Genomic DNA, 17,385 nt, shown 5'->3' on the forward strand with positions numbered 1-17,385 from the left:
TGACATCATTTCTGTGCAGGCCTTATACTTCAATGGGACTTCCCAAATCACTGTGGCCCCTTTATTTCTGGCATTCAGGGGCTATGTTTCACCCACAGATCCAACTGCTTCTCTTAACAGTCTTTTGTTTTTTAACAGAATGTGTTACATTTCTACTCAACTTGATATTCCACAAAGGAATAATGGTTCTCTTGCTGGTCTTTTAGCTTTAGGCAATGCAGGTGGCCAGCTACCCCCACTCATGAGGATGCAGATGAGCCAGATATCATTTTTGGGGACGATCATCGTATGGATCAGCCCAGCGACACATCTCCTATAGATGACAAGCTTCTTTTTAATGACTTGTTTAAAAAGACAGATGAACATTTCCGTTCGGTGCCTGACTCTGATTTTGTAAATAACATCCTGAAAGAAAAAGGCCAATCAATTCTGGTAGAGGAGGCACTCAGTCCATATGTGTCAGGCTACAGAATAGACCCTGTACCCTGGTCAGACCATGATTTAGTTAAAGTCACAATAGCGATGGGGTGGTGCAGGGAACGCAGAGGGCGCTGGAAGTGCAACAACGCTCTGTTAAAGGATGAGGTCCTCTCTCAGGAGGTCTTGGACTCCATAACAGAGTTCTTTGACCTAAACGACAACGGGGAGGGTAGCCACTCACACACTTTGGGACGCCCTCAAGGCTACCCTGAGAGGGGTCCTTATAAAACTTGGGGCCCAGAAGAAAAGGGAGAGGGAGATACAGGAGAAGGCTCTGAGAGATAGGATATCCCGCCTCCAACCGGCGAGCTCTCCGGGGCGCCCATTAGCGGGTGAACAGGTGGCCGCCCTCGAAGACTGCAGACTACAGCTTAAAGACCTGCTCCTACATAAGACAGAAAGGTGTCTCCAACTAACTAAACAAAAATACTATGAGAAGGGGGACAGGGCGGACCAGATCCTAGCCTGGAAGCAGAGGGAGGTCCAGAGGAATAGAAGGGTGAGGGAGGTGAGGGACGCCCAGGGGCTTCTCGGCAACGACTCCCCCCATATCGGTGAGGCTTTCCGCCAATATTACACAGCTCTCTACTCCTCAGAATATGATGGAGATGATGCCCAGATAGACACCTTCCTTGACTCAATACAGATTCCATCCCTCTCAAGAGAAATGGCAGAAGGGATAGAGGGTCCGGTCACAGAGGATGAGGTGGACAAGGTGATCTCTGGGATGAGGGTGGGAACCTCCCCCGGGGAAGATGGCTTCACAGTTTTCTTTTACAAAAAGTTCCGGTCCTCTTTGATCCCATACTTAGTGAGGGTCTTTAACGAAGTGCTGGACGGGGGCATACTCCCCGAGTCTATGATGGGAGCCGTGATAGCAGTCTTGCCCAAGGAGGGGAAGGACCCCTCGGAATGCTCCTCCTATCGGCCCATATCATTGTTAAATGTAGATGTGAAGATCCTGGCCAAGGTGGTGGGGAAAAGGCTGGAAGGCATAATGCCGAAGTTAATTCACGGGGCCCAGGTGGGCTTCATAAGCGGGAGGCAGGGCTCGGATAACATCCGCAAGACCCTAGACCTGCTCCACTTTGCCCAATCATCGGAACTTGACGCTTGCGTCCTCTCACTGGACTCGGAGAAGGCCTTCGACCGGGTCGAGTGGCGCTATATGGAGCTTCTCCTTCAAAGAATGGGCTTTGGGACCCACATCATGAGCTGGGTAACTGCACTCTATAGAGCCCCCACAGCGAGGGTACAGGTAAACGGGACACTGTCTGGGTCATTCCCCCTCTCCCGAGGAACAAGGCAGGGGTGTCCACTCTCCCCCCTGATCTACGTCCTCACCATGGAAGCCCTGGCAATTGCGGTCAGAGCGCACCCGAACATTAGGGGAATAAGAAGGGGAGAGATAGAATTCAAGCTTTCCCTGTTTGCGGATGACATTTTAGCCTACCTAGTGGATCCGGGCTCTTCCCTCCCCCCCCTCCTGGCCCTGGTGTCAGCATTTGGTCGATTCTTGGGCCTAAAAATAAATACTGCAAAATCAGTCCTGCTCCCAATGCGAATAATAGACCCGGTGCTCGACCCCCAGAATAGGTTCCACGGGATCAGGGTGGAGAAGGTCACTATACGGTACTTGGGGGTTCTCCTCCCCAGAGATATGTCGAATCTGGGCTCCGCCAACTACGGTCCCATGATTACAGAGATCACCGCGGACTTGAGGAGATGGGGTAAAATGATTCTCTTGTGGTATGGCCGAATGACGGCCGTCAAAATGAATGTCCTGCCACGACTCCTGTACCTATTCACAGCACTCCCGACCAGGGTCCCGGCACAGAACTTCAAAGACCTACAATCGGGGGTCCGTGACTTCGTGTGGCAAGGCAAAACCCCGAGAACTGGAAGGGCCGTCCTGACCCTACCAAGGGAGGAGGGGGGATTCGGGCTGCCAGACTTTCACCTCTACTTCTGTGCTGCCCAACTGCGTGTCCTCCTGGAGCACATGAAAGAGGGGCTGAGAACGTACTGGTCCTACCTGGAGGACATGGACGCCCATCCCCACAAAGTCCGCGACCTCCTGTGGACGCCTCGCAGGGAAATACCAGGGCGTTTACGGGCCCACCCGACCCTGGGAGTCCTATGGGACATTTTGGAAGGAAGGCCCTCAGACCGCTCACCTCACCACATGGCCGTCTCCAATGTCATCCCTCTGGGGACACCCCATCAACCTGGGAGGAAGAGGGTTCAAACACTCCCAGATCTGGTCAGATAGGGGGATGGAATGGGGCAGATGTTCAGGGACGGTGAATTCTTACCTTATGAGGAGCTCAGGGAGGCACTGGGTCGTGACTCAATATCTATCTTCGAATACCTTCGCCTGAAGGGCATCCTCTGTGACCCATCTTGGGGCACCAATCTGCGAAGACAGTTGACCCCCTTTGAGAAGCTCCTGATTTGGCGGCCTCCAGGAAGGGGGCGGTTTCAAGTTTGTACAGGGTCCTAAACACGTACAACCTTCAGGGCAGGAGGAGTTTTCGCTTGTTCTGGGAAGGCCTGGCAGGCGCCGAAATCTCTGAGGATGATTGGGCTAGGATATTTAAAATTGCATTTCACGGAAATCTTTTCACCGGTGACATGGAACATAATTTTAAGATACTGCAGGGATGGCACAGAGACCCCGCAAAATTATCCAAGATGTTCCCGGGAGTGTCACCAAGGTGCCCGAGAGGGTGTGGGGAGACAGGGACCAGAGGCCACATGTGGTGGCACTGTGCGAAGGTTCAAACATATTGGGAGCAAGTGAGGGACTGGATGGAGGAAGTGACTGAGGTCCGCATACCACTTAATCCCCTGACGATGCTGTTGGGCCTCCCCCCAGAGGACACAGAGGTGCACCGATACCCTAGGATGTGGGAAACTATGTTAAGGGCTGGAAGAGTGGCTCTGGCCCAAAAATGGAAAAGTCCGGAGGCTCCCTCGAAGGAGGACTGGCTGAAAAAGGTCAAAAATATGTTTTTGATGGACAAATTGACGGCCATGGTAAATGACAAAACTAGCTCATTCCTCACGGACTGGTCGGGTGTCCAGCAATCCTGGGGATGGGATGTGCACTGAACCCATTGAGAGACCCCCCCACCCTGGAGATGAGGGGATTGACCCCCTTTTGAAGGTCAACCAAACTTGGGGCCCCAGGACCTGGGGAATGGCAGAAGCCAGCCAACTGATGTAGTGGTTATGCATCGCAACAACTCTATGACAAGGGAGACGGAGGCATCTCCGCGAGTCTCCCAAGATGAATACACTGAACTGGACACGGGGAAGGGGGGGGGAATCCAGGGGTGGGGCGGGAGGGTGGGGGGGAGGGAGGGGGATCCACTGTTCTTTTTCCTTGTTTGCTTATTTGTAAAATTTAAAATGCCAATAAAAACGGAAGTTTAAAAAAAAAAAAGCGAATTGCACCTTGCCTGCTTACCCCATCCCTTACACGTGCTGTTAACCCTCAGGTGGAAAAAACATTCAAGCCCACACCTTCAGACCCTCTTTACATCTTGGGCCGCATTAAACCTGGTTCTCCAGTGGTTACAACTACTAGTAAACATGCCGGGGTCCCTTTATCAAATGCAGAAGCACCTCCAGCTAAAGAATGTAAAAAGCTTCATGCGTTAGGTAGAAGAGTAACCACGTCTGCTGCTTACTCTACACGCATTGCTAATAATACCACTCTTTTAGCTAATTATAATGACGCACAATGGGGGTTCCTTCAAGACAATTTAGACAATGTCCCTGAGCCTCAATTACAAAAGATTGTTAAATAATAATATTTTAAAGAACATTCTTGATTCTGCAGAAACAGCAGGCAGAGTTCTCGCACAGGGAACTTTATTAAAATAGCATTTATTTTATTGTTTATTTGTTAGGCACATATACAACAAATGGTGTTTCAAGGCACCACACGACAAAGGACGGTAACAGGGAAGAAAGATAACCAAAACAATCTTACTATGCCTTGTGACATTCGGATCATGCAAATGCAGTAACAAGAAGTGCAGGGGAGGGGGGGAGGGAAGTGCTAGTCTGCGTGAAGTGCTAGGGTGGGAAGTGAAGTGTAGGATAAAGAGGAGAGAGTGCAGGTGAAGGGGATTGGAGGAGTGGGGCAACGGGGACTAGGCTAGAGCTAAGGGGAAACCAGGGAATTGCATGGGGTGCAGGTGGTGAGGGTCCACATGCTAGGTGCGATGAGGAGGGTGAACTGGAACTCAGAGGGAACCAGGCAGCCAGTCACTGCAGCAGGGGAGAGGGAAGGAAGAAGAGAAAGGGGGGTCTTGAGGAGCTTCCGGAACTTGAGGAGATCCTGCTCAAGCCTGTGAGGGGCAGGGAGACCATTCCAGGGCGAGGCTCCTGCAGAGGAGAGAGATCTACCCCCCAATCGGCTTCGTGAAGCACCTGACCTGCACAGAGTTGGAGTTAGAAGACTGAAGTCTCTAGCAGAGAGGTATTTATGGAGAGGGAGTTGGATGTAGCAGTGTCCCAGGCTCCAGAAAGCCTTGTGAATGATGCAGAGGGTCTTGAATTCGATAATAGCAACAACCGGGAGCCATTGGAGAGATTTTAGGGCTGGAGAGGTTCGGTCCCTGGGCTTGAGGCCAATGATAAGTCTTGCAGTCCTATTCTGGATTAGTTGAAGAAGGCGAAGGGAGGATAAAGGAAAATGAGAAGGAGCCTGTTGCAGTAGTCCAGGATAGAGGGTACCAAAGCTCTGGAGACATTGGGGAACATGAGGAAAGGAAGAATGCCTCTGAGGAGGTGCAGCTGATAGTGGGCTGCCTTGGCAAGGTCCGCAATGTGAGGACAGAAGGAGAGGGAGGAGACCAAGGTTTTTTGCCTCACAAGAGGGTGGGGAGGGGACCATAGAGGGTGGCCAGAGGGTAGGAGGGAGCAGGGGTCCGAGTGAGAATGATCTCAGTCTTACTGGCATTAAGGCAGAGATCATTGGCAGCCCACCATAAAGTCAGACAGTCCAGGATAAGGGAGGAGGAAGAGGAGGCAGTAGAGGGAAGCTTGGAGGAGAGCTTTGTGCCATCTGCATAATACTGGATGTGAGGAGAGAAGGAGATCAGATGAGCCAGAGGGCGAGGTAGATGTTGGAAGAGCCACAGCAAGAGGATAGAGCCTTGAGGGACGCCGCAGATGAAGATTGTGATAGGGAAGAGAAAAGGACCCAGTTGAACCTGTGAAGGATGGACGGAGAGGAGAGAGGTTGACCAGTCAAGTGCCAGGCCCATGATGCCAACGGTGCCACAGAGCCGATTAGTCAGGGTGACATGATTGGCCGTGTCGAAGGCAGAGAAAAGAACCAGAAGGATAAGAACGGATGGAGAGTTGGAGAGCAGGCCTTCACGGTTGTTCAGTAGAGCAGTTTCCGTGCCTCTGGCTGCTCCGAAGCCAAGACTGGTGGTTGTGGAGGCAACCAACGGATTATGTGTGTTGGATCAGTTGGGGGGTGATCAGCTTCTCCAAGAGTTTGCCCAGGAAGGGCGATAGTGAGCAGTGCAGGAGGGGTCTGCAGAGGGATTTTTGAAGAGAGGATGCACAAGGGAGTGCTTGAGGAAGAGCGGGAAGGAGCCAGCGGCAAAGGGGTGATTAGAGAAATCGGCCAGGGCCAGCACAAGGAAGGCAATGTTGTTCTTGATGGTTCTGGAGGAGCAGGAGAGCACTTGTTTGGAGGAGGCTTTCGTAGAGGACTTGTCTAGAGACTTCATCCGGTGCTATGGGCGAGAAAGAGGAGAGTAGGTGGGAAGGAGTGACGGACAAAGGCTCACTTGCCTGTGCGGAAGAATCCGCTTCCCTGGAAAAGTGCATGACCTTTTATATGGGATTTCCTGACCTTGGAGCGCAGGGAGAAGGCCAAACTAAACTATAGCCAAAGAACAAGCGACAATCTCATGGCACGGACATTTTGGGCACTAGCCACGTTTAGTCGCCACCCACGGTAAACACCATTGTGAACATAAAATATAAAAAATCGTTAAAATGTAACTGCTGGCAACAGCTTGTCTTTAGGCACATGTAAAATTAAGAAAACATGTATAATATAAAAAATTAGCGAGATATGAAAGTATCGCCATTGCACTGCACTGTAAGGTGCTGGGTGCAATGTAAAAATACAAGACTTCAAAAGAGAAACAGTTTCCCAGTACTGATAGTCTGAAGGTGTAGTCAGTTTCCACATAACTAATGAGCAGAAGGCCAGAGGAGGGAAGCTGTAGGCTTTACTTTCCTTCAAAAAGTCAGGTCAGGATTAAAAACAGAGCAAAAAGAATGGGGCTTCATAGAAACTAAGGGGGAAAGTTGTAAAAACAAAATCTCTCCCAACATCCCTCAAGTACTTATTAAGCCGTTTGTGTTTGCGCCAACATCTGCATAACAGCATACTAAATCAGGAGCGCATTATATGCCATTGTTTATTACTGGCTATGCCAATCTTTGTTCTCTATAGTGTGCTGTAACCAGAATGCTGTGTATGCTCTTGGATATTGCTGACTTTGCCATTGCTTGTTCGCTATCATGTGATAAATCATGGATTAGGCCTAGTAACAACCATATATGTGTGTGTATATATATATATATATCACACCAAGGAAACAAAGCCTTGCTGTTGAGGCTGAGAACTGGAGGTGAACTTCCTGCGATGGCTACTAGGTGGCGTTGTGGAATGTGTGGCTTATGATGTCAGTATTGTAGATTCTGCTGGATTGCAGCTATAGCAGTGTGTGTCTATCACACTGTCATTGAGGGTTGTTCTAACCTTTGGTTAAACCTTGCAAGATGGTCTCTCTAAACTACATAACAGTAGTTTACAGTGTGAGGAAAAATGGTTTAACAGTTATGCACTATGTTACAGGTGGGCTGCCTTTTAGGACATAACCTTTAGGGCCAATAAAGTCCCTAAAATGATGACCAGCTACTCCAGGAAAATCAAAAGACTTGGGAAAGCCTACTCACGGCAATGACTGCTGTAGTGGGCTTCAGTCTTGGGAGTGGGTCCGGCTGGCAGCACAGCTGCCCCTTCCTAACTCAGGACAGATTCCATCAAAAGGCATCACCCATAGGGAGGTAGGTGGGCGGTCTCAAGAGTTGAAGCTAAAAAAGAGCAAATTGATTTATTTATACAAACGGTGTACCATTTTGCCAAAGCTAAGTAAAGGGTTTATTTTATATTTGGGACAGGACATTGTGTGCTGTTGAATGCTACCCTTTGCCTTCGTTCCCTCCCTGTCCCCTGTGGAGAGTATAGCCGTTACTGTTTATGCATGCTTGCCCATTGGCGAGATAGGTAATATATAGAGAATCCCTGCAACCGAGGTGAGAAATGGTCTTCCTGAACCCTGAATTACGTGTCTGCAAATATCCTTTCACAACCCCTCTCACCCATCTCTCTACTCCTGCAACCCCTTTCTTTGCTTTCTTGCCCCCTATTGTCCTCTTGCTCCCTCTCGTCCAACTCCTGATCTTTGCCTGTCTACTCTTCCATCATCTTTAGCCTCTGTACCTCCCCAAACTGGTCCCCTTACCTTCCATTTCACGTCTCATCCCTATCTTAATCCAGCCATCCCTGTTTCTCCATATTAAGGACATGTTGCATCCAGGAAGCAGTGGGGACCATGCCATTTTGCTCATTAGCATTGAATTTAAGAATTGCCATGTCTTACCAAGTATTAACTTACTCGCTATACCTTTCCCTTTTAACCCTCTCTCTTGCCCGTTGGTGTTTTTCAGACGGTGATCCTGTCAGAGGCCAAGGAGAGTATCCTGGGAGGGGTGTTGCGTGTGCTGCTGCATAGCATGGCCTGCAATCAGAGTGCACTCTTCCTGCAGCACTGCTTCGCCACTCAGCGCTCTCTTGTGTGCAAGGTGAGTATCTGAGGGGCCGCAAGGTGGGAGAGATCATCGCACCCCCCTGAATTGAAATATCGTTCAGTGATCCTAACACATGGGCTGTTTTGCTCACTCTTGAGCATCTAGTCACCTGAACATTTGGGCTCCAGACCTTGCTCTCTAGTTTTAAAGGAGTGCCTGGTGTGCAACATCTAAATTGTAATCCCTGGTTCTTTATCAGGAAGGATACATTGTGATCATGACAACAGCTCAACAAACACAGCTACCTGTGTGCCTGGTGTGTGTATGGAAACACTGATGGTGAAACTGATGTTCTCTAATTACAGATTATCAGACGAAAGTCAGAAGTATTTACCAGGCAGTCTTGTTCCAATTTGGTTTTAAGTAAAACATTTCAGCTTATTTCTGTTGACTAGAGCATCTAGTTTGTTCAATTTCAGCAGATATACTTTGAATGCATAAATGTAGATTACTTTATAATTGATCTTTCTTGAATGTAAAATAGAATTCGTTTTTGTAATAGATTTTATTTTTTATATTTTTATCAGGTAGGCCTTTTTAACACTATATTTCGATTTCCTTTTAATGAATAGTTTTTCTGGTTTGGGATTTAACATCAATCTTTGCAGACTGAGTTCTGTGAAGGCATCATGAAGCAAGACTCAAAGTTCCAACAAAAGTAATTTATTAACTTAAATGTCAGCATGGATTAAGGCCTAACTTGCTTTATGCTAAAGTGGCATTTCCCTACCTAAAGAAACTAAGGACAGTCTGAGTCAGTAAGTTCAACTTAAATGCCTGTGTCCAAAACCTATCCTTGCCCTCACAATTACAGCTACATAAAGTGTAGGGGTGTCAGTAATAAGAGAAACAGTGTTCAAAGTAAAGTTCTGAGCTTTTTCCAGCTCCAGGTATGCTTTCCAGCTCCCCTTCCCCAAGTTAAAAACAGTTCCAAAAAGTCTTGGGGGGGTTTCCTTCCCCAAGAAGACACCACAGTTCAAAATTGGCCTAGTATTCTCTTTTCCTAAGGCTTCACCAAAACATATAAGGTCTCAGCTTTCCTTCCACAAGACACCAGCTTGCCAACTTGTACTTAAGGTCAGTCTCTCAATATTCAAAACCAGTTCCAGGTCAACTTTACACTCCTGCTAGTTATTGATAGTTCATACAGATTGCTTTCTTCTGCTTCACTTCAATAATCTCTTTCGTTCACTTGTATTTGCTCTTCGTATATTTCTTTGGGTTTCACAAATGGGGTTTCTCCGGTCTAGGCGTAGCTGTCGACCACACGGTCCACCGATTACAGATCACGCAACCGGTCACCCTAGGATTGCTTGCCCACACAGGTTCTTGTGTAACTGCACCTGTGTTCAAGTTCACACTCACTTGGCTTTCTCGTTGCCAGCCTTTTGGCTTTGCCACAACGTGTTTCCCTCTTTGCCAGTCTTTGGACTTTGTCACTATGTGTTCTGTCATACAGTTCACTGTGTGGTGCTCGTTTCCCTTCACCACAGTGCTCTCACACTCCTCAGCAATGTTCCATACTTGCTTTACATTGCATTTCATCACATTCGTTCTTAGCTTTCAATATATTGTATTCGTTCTTCTCACAACTTGTCTGTACATTGGTTTATTAAAAGCTTTCATATGCCTGTCAAAAGCTTTCTTTTAGTTCGGTATTCAATAGTTCAAAGTTTTTATTCCTTTGCTCTCACTTGAGGATTCATCGTAACCGTTTATTCTGGTTCACCGTGTCTTGGCCATCATCTTTGGTTCATTCGACATTCACTTTTGCCACATAACAGCCTCAGGAGCACCCGGTTTGACTGTTCACTTTTTTCTCACCGCCGGTCCCTGGCGTCTCCTCTGGGTGGCTGTCTTCTCTTGTTCAGCTCTGTATACACATTCACGTTGGATTACGGGCCCCACTCGCAGTCCACTACTCTCTCTGTGGGTTGCCAGCTGCTCTGCTCACTTTCCGCAGAAGCTGCCAGTGGCTTACAGCTATCGGATTTCTTCCTCAGCCCGCAGTTCCTGTTGCAGGCACCGACAAGTGAGGCTCCCAACACTGTGGCCCTCATACGGCCCTTCCAGACCTCAGAGCCACAGTTACTTTTGGTTTCTTGCCGGCGTCATGGTTTCCCAGCAGGAGCCTCCTTGGCCACCTTGTATTCCACAGGATATCTCCCACTTCAGGCCCACAGCGCTCTGCCCAGCTTCTCTCCTGCAGGTCTCTCCTCACACCTTATCGGCTCCACCTTTTATACACTTGCAACCGTTTGACAGGTTGCAGGTGTGAGTCCTCGGGCCCAGTTGCCTGACCATAATTAGTGAAGTACTCTGGACGCCTGACCCTTAGACCTCTTCCTCATCTCTGTACTAGAGTAGTGAAATGACATGTTAGTGTGTATTACTCCTAGTCACCTCTTCCTTGTCCCAGTACTTTGAGTGAATGAGGCAAAATGAGGGTAAATGGTTTGGAATAGCCTATAAAAGCAGGGCGAGCGGGAGGTTCGCTCTCAGGAGGAAAAGGGGGATACCATGTCTTGTTTGTGGACCTCCTCTTCCTCTATCTCTTCCTTGTGTTTTTATATTGATAATGTTTTCTGGGGTTATCCTGCCCAGAGGGAAAATAGTAACAATATCCCATAACGGCAGCTGGGACTGAGGGTTCATCATGGAATGGAAATGGGGGATACCGTGTCTCAACTAAGGACAGCCCCCTACCGCTCCCCAAGTCACCCCTACCCAGGTGATCCTCCCTCGCATCTCCAACCCCAGGGTCGGGATCCAAAAGCGATGGCCCTTCCCTGGCCACCTGAGCAGAGGATGTTGGAGAGAATGAAGTGAGGACTCCCTTAGGTTCCTCACAGTTCCAAAAAGGGATTTAGATTGCATAAATTAACTTTTTTTTGTTTAAAAATAAAATGACTTGATGTTCCTTTCCCAGGCTTCCTACTGAATTTTTAACATTGGAAAAGAATGGGTTTCATCTTTTTCTCGATGGGTTAGGGTTTCATGCTGTGATTGTATGTGTTGCTTTTGAATTTGTTGGTTGAGTTGCATTTCTTCTTGGGAATGCTTAAAAGGTCCATGTAAGTCGCATGAGTGATTTTGTGCCCATGCTGACCGGCCTGCCTCCTCTTCTATCCACAGTTTCCAGAAATGCTCTTTGAAGAGGACACAGAGCTTTGTGCGGACCTATGCCTCCGGCTCCTTCGGCATTGCAGCAGCAGTGTAGCCACAGTGCGCACTCATGCTAGCGCCTCGCTCTACCTCCTCATGCGCCAGAATTTCGAAATTGGGAATGTGAGTATGAGGTGCTTTCTTGCTCATTGACTATGAACCCAATTGGGAAGTGTTGGCTAAAGCTTGTAAAATAGATAATTTTATATACGAAGGATACATAATAATAATGTGTATTTTTGTTGTCTAATTCCATGCAAGAGTTTTGACGACTTATCCACAAAGCTGAAGGTGAATGAGATGTGTTGTACATTTGCCCAATAACCCAAGATGACATTAAAGGAACACAGCACTTGACAGTCCGAACATGCAACATATAAGTCCAGACTTGGTTAAATGTTAAAGGATATTTGTACTGCGCACTATCACCACCAAAGTTGTCCCCTGGCGCTCTGGTGCATCTGAAAAAGGGGAAAGGGGGTGGTGTGAGTTACTGGGATCGAGCGGGGAGAAGTGCAAGTGAGCAGTGATGTGCTGTTGGTACCTTCAGTTCAGTTAGCAGCGTTCGCTGAGCTTGGGTGTGCTTTTCGTTTGGTAACCGTTGTGTTCTGTTGTGAAAAGGATTGTTCTGTTGTGATTTGGTTTGTTGTTGCAGTGTAGTGAAGTTTGTGAGGTTTGCTGTGCCTTAGGGTTGTGGTTGTGTTTGGTTACAGTTTGAGAGGTGTATGCAGAAGTGAGATTGTTAGTAGGTTGGTTATTGGCTTCGCTGTCTGGATGTGGTACATGCTAATGTCAATTTCTTTCTAGATGTGGCGAGTGAATATCTCCACATTTCTATCTGGATGCGGCATTGGGTAATATTCACATTCCTGTCTAAATGTGATGCAAGGTGATATTCATGATACTCTTACGTCCTGTCCCCTTCCAAGGGATGGGAGACGGATCCTTTTTCAACAGAAAAAACATTCTTCCCCTTTAAATTTCGAGGCGCGCGGGGGTGCGGGCCAGGCAACATGTGCTGCCTTGACTCTGCCCTCGGGCACCACACCGTAGTCCCCTTTTCCGTGTCGGCGGGAATGGTGAATTCACCAGCGCTCCTGGGTTTGGCTTTGGCCATGTAATTCCACGCGTGGATACTTCTTCTTTGTCTTTTTGTCTTATTTATCATTCAGGTACTCGGTCCTCAGGCATCATGCTCCTCCCCGGCGCATGTCGACTTATTTAGGGTTCAGCAAGTGTCCATCCTGCAACAGGCTCTTCCCAACTTCAGACCCCCATGCCCTCTGCCTACGTTGCCTTGACCCAGACCACGGTTGGCAATCATGTTCGGCGTGTGACTCGCTGTCCTCAAAGGTGCTGAAGAATAGACTAGCCAGATGGAGGGAGCTCTTCCAGAAGTCGCCTCCAGAGGATCTGAAGAACTTCGAAACACGTCTGAGGGGGCGCCTAAACGCAGCTCTACCGACCCCCGGGTCGAGGGTGTCACACCTACCGGGCCGAGGCCCGAGGAGCAGGGTAGGCCTCGTGATCCACAAACAAGAGTCTTGGACGGGCCAGGCCCAGCGCGCCGAGCACCACGTCACAGGCACGTGGCAGGCAGCTCGATAAAATGGCCGCCATGCCAGAAAGAGGCACCCGCCCGGCGCCATTCCACGAATTCGGTGAAGAACGAGTGTCAAGGTGGGACTGGCCTCGACCAGGTACGTGGCATACAGTCTACCCCTCATTTGTGCAGGGCAGCTTACCTTTGTGTCCATATGGACAGGGTACGCAGCGGCTCCAACAGCCCCCTGCTACCCTCTCGGTACCCCCTGCCACCTCTTTGGCCAGTGAGGAGGTTCTCTACAAGATGTTTCTCGGCCTCATGAGGTCTCGTCAGATGGGGGTTATCATCAAAGACACATTCAGGGAAGTCCTCCCCGCCATGCTAGCGGCACCACAGACGCCTCCATCGGCCCCCAGGTCCCAGTGCAGCTGCCTCCTCCGGCTCCACAGCCAACTCCGCAACCTCCACCTCCTCAGCCTCTGGCTGCGGTCCCTGTACCCCAGCCTCTGGCGCCATCTACTCCTCCTCCCCAAGATCCGCAGGATACGGACGAGGAGGGGGATCTGGAGACGCCATCCTCAGCCAGGGCCTTACACGAATGTCTTGCTGGCCTGGCGGAGTACCTGGGCCTCCCACAACCCGAGGTCGAACAGCCGGCAGAAGAGGTTCTGGCTGAAGTCCTCACGAGATGCCCCTCTGCCATCACGGGGATTGCACTGCAAACCGATTTAGTCTCTCTGGCCAAGAAGGGTTGGCTCAAGCCCCACTCAGTCCAGCTGGTCAGTCGACGCCTGGACGCCAAGTACAGGCAGATGGAGGAGGATACACTCTTGCTCTTGACCCATCCTCAGCCACACTCCTCCGTGATTGCTGCGGAATCACTATACTCCAAGCCTCAGTCGTCCTCTGCCTCCTACTCTGCAGTGCTATTAGGCAAGGATGAGAAGATCTTGGAGGTGTACAGCAAGAAAATCTACTCCAACGCATCCTTGCACCTTCGTCAGGCCAACGCAGATGCCAAATTGCGGACTTCCTCCCGGAACTCCCCATCCAGTGCCAATCACGCTTTAAGGAGGGGCTAGCTGAAGCAAAGCTTGTGGCTCATGACCTCATGGAATCCACAGTGGCTCATATTGATACCCCAGGACAAGCCGTCTGCATTGCCACAGACATGAGGAGAACAGCCTGGCTCCAGGCAACAAAATTCAACCCGGATGTCCAGGAGCGCATTCTAGATCTACCGTTCGAGGGGGAGGGGGGCTCTTCCACTCCTCTACGGACAAAGAGCTGGACAAAAAGAACAGCTCACAAACTACAAAGTCTCTATCCATTCTTACAAAGACCACGCCCAAATCGTACACCCAATCTCAGTAACGCTCAGAAAAGGGTCGTGCATATGGAGGGTTCCGCCGCTTCCAGGAACGCAGATCCTGGACCGCTCGCCGTCTCAGAACCGGCGCAAACAAAAAGGGGGGGAATAAGGGCTTTTTCCAGTCCCCCTCTTCAGCATCAGCCTCCGAGGGAAAGAAGGCATGACACGCCCCTTCGGGTCCACGTGTCTCCGGTGGGGGGGCAGGCTTGCTCTCCATGCACAATTCTGGCACCAGAATTCCGCGGACCCCTGGATCCTCTCCGTAGTATCCACAGGGTACCGCCTTCCTATCCCAGCCTCTCCTCCCTTTTCCCCTCCACTCCCGCAGGTTGGGACAGCAACTCTTTTGGCAGAGATCTAGTCGCTCGTAGAGAGCCAGGCAGTGGAGGAAGTTACAGCCTGTCAGCAAGGCTTTGGGTTCTACTCCAGGATATTCGCCATTCAAAAGAAGAACCAGGCGGGCCTGAGAGTTGTGCTGGACCTTTCCACCCTCAACCACTCCCTACCACTGCAAATATTCAAGATGGTTACGCCAGCTTTTATATCGGAGACATTGGACAAGGGAGACTGGATGTGCTCCCTGGACCTGAAGGCTGCATATCTACACGTCCCGATTTGGCAGCCCCATCGTTCCTTCCTATGGTTCAGGATCATGGGCTAACATTTCCAATACAAAGTCATTCCATTTGGCCTCAACTCGACGGCTGGCTTGTCAGGGCCTCATCTCCAGAAGTGGTTCACCACTCTTCCTATGTCCTTATGAACACACTGTACAATCTGGGCTTCTCGCTCAACCTCAACTAGTCACAGCTGCAGCCTACGCAAACTCTGACTTTTCTGGGACTCATTTGGAACACGTGCTCTGAGAGGGTCTTCGCTTTGGAGGACAAAATCTCGGCCATCAAGAGGGCCACCGCCCACTTCCTCAGCAGAGAGGTGACCTCGGCATGGTGGTACCAACATCTCCTGGGTCTACTGGCAGTGGTCCTGTTAGCCGTGACTCACACGAGACTAAGGATGAGAAGGATTCAGTTGCACTTCGCGGCCTCATGGAATCAGTTGGGGGCTCGCAATCCGAGATCATCAACGTTCCTCCATCTCTTCACCTGGACCTAACACGGTTGTCCATGGACTGCAAACTACGGACGGGCAAGCCCTTTCAGCCGCCCTCTCCGCAGGCCACCATCACTATAGACTCCCCGCTCGGGGGCTGGGGAGCCACCCTGGATGACCTCTCGGTCCACGGCACCTGGACGCGACAGGAGAAGGAATACCACATCAAATGGTTGGAACTGAACACCATCTGGATAGCACTCGGAGCATTCCACCACTTCTCAAGGGCAAGGTTGTCCTCATCCGGACAGACAACTCGACCAGCAGGGAAGCACCAGATCCCTCCTCTGTGCAGACTGGCGATCAGCATGTGGGAATGGGCCCTGGAAAACATTGACCTCTCGGCAGTCCACCTCCCGGGGTTAATCCAACCTGGAACCGGACAGGCTCAGTGGGCTGGGAGCAGACAATTACGAGTGGCAGCTAAACAACCTCGTTATTCAGTAGATCTTCAACAGGTGGGGTCACCCCTAAGTGGATCACTTTGCCACCTGGCACAACCAGAAGCGTCACCAGTTCGCATCCTGGCAAGGTCAGGGCCACGGCTCTCTGGGCGACGCATTTCAAGCCTACGCCTTTCCGCCCACTCCTCTGATCCACAGGGTAATTTGCAAGATCAAGGAGTCTCACTGACTCCTCATCATTCTGATAGCTCCATCGTGGCCGGCCAGGCCATGGTTTTCGTAAATACTTAGCCTCTCGGAGGTGCCCCGATACACCTTCCGATGGGCCCAGCACATCTTGTGGCACAGCAGGGGGGCATAATCATCCACCCTGCGCCAGGAAAACTAGCCCTCACAGCGTGATACCTGAGCAGGTAATGCTTCGGTACCTTAGCCTCTCACAGGCCAATCGGGAGATCATACAGGGAGCGTCAGGAGCAAAGCCACCAGGGCCCAGTACAAGAGCAAATGGACCAGATTCTGCCACTGGGCAGACTCCAAGGGAATTGACCCCCTGTCGTGTACATTGGACGACGTGCTCTCCTTTTCAGCGCACCTCGCTCATTCTGGCGTACAGGTGGACACCTGTCGCACATACCTTGCAGCCATTGGGGCTTTCAGGAACACAGAGGAAGGCATTATTTCCTCCTCCAACCCTATCCTCAAACATCTGACGGGTCTCGCTAGGCTCTACCCGCTTGTCAAGAGAACGTACCCAGTGTGGGACCTTAACATAGTCTTGGGCGCTCTGGCGCACAAACCATTCGAGCCAATGGCGTCCGTGGACATCAGGCTGGTCACCATCAAGAAGGCCTTACTAGTCGGTCTTACCTCGGCTTGCAGAGTCAGCCAGATCCAGGCGATGGAGGCCTCTGAACCATATACCACCTTTCACAAGGACAAGGTAGTCATGCGGACGCACCCCGCATTCCTGCCCAAGGTTCCATCCGCGTTCCACTTGAACGAGGAAATAGTCCTCCCTACGTTCTTTCTCGATCCCAAGGACGAAGTACAGAGAGTGCTGTACTGCCCGGATGTCAGGCATGCCCTAAAATTCTACTTGGACAGGACCAAGGGCTTCCGCAAGTTGGACACCCTGTTTGTCACTTTCAGAGGTTCGAGGCCAGGCTACCAGGCCTTTAAGACTTCCATATCCCGCTGGATGGTCCCTGCCACCAAGGAGGCGTACTAGGTTCAGCACAAGCCACTTCCGGCCAACAACCATGCCAACACAGTCAAGGCCAAGGCAACGGCCATCGTATTCCAGCTCCAGTTCCCTTGGCAAGTCATGAGCAGCGGGCCACTTGGGCCACTCCCTCGGCTTTCTGTAAGCATTACTGTTTGGATGC

At 50.3% G+C, this 17,385-nt stretch overlaps 1 protein-coding gene across 6 annotated transcripts in view; it reads left to right on the forward strand.

Annotated features, from left to right (window-relative positions):
• Window positions 1–17,385, forward strand: part of DOCK6 (dedicator of cytokinesis 6) — a 1,219,180-nt gene that overhangs the window by 856,038 nt on the left and 345,757 nt on the right. For all 6 annotated transcript variants that reach the window (XM_069604231.1, XM_069604230.1, XM_069604232.1 and 3 more), the window contains 2 exons: window positions 8,257–8,391; window positions 11,533–11,685. In XM_069604231.1, coding sequence (XP_069460332.1) covers window positions 8,257–8,391; window positions 11,533–11,685 — 288 coding nt within the window. The remainder of the gene's footprint in view (window positions 1–8,256; window positions 8,392–11,532; window positions 11,686–17,385) is intronic.

The sequence above is a fragment of the Ambystoma mexicanum genome, chromosome 3q (assembly GCF_040938575.1).
Source record: "Ambystoma mexicanum isolate Mex_15411 chromosome 3q, UKY_AmexF1_1, whole genome shotgun sequence".
Taxonomy (NCBI): Eukaryota; Metazoa; Chordata; class Amphibia; order Caudata; family Ambystomatidae; genus Ambystoma; species Ambystoma mexicanum.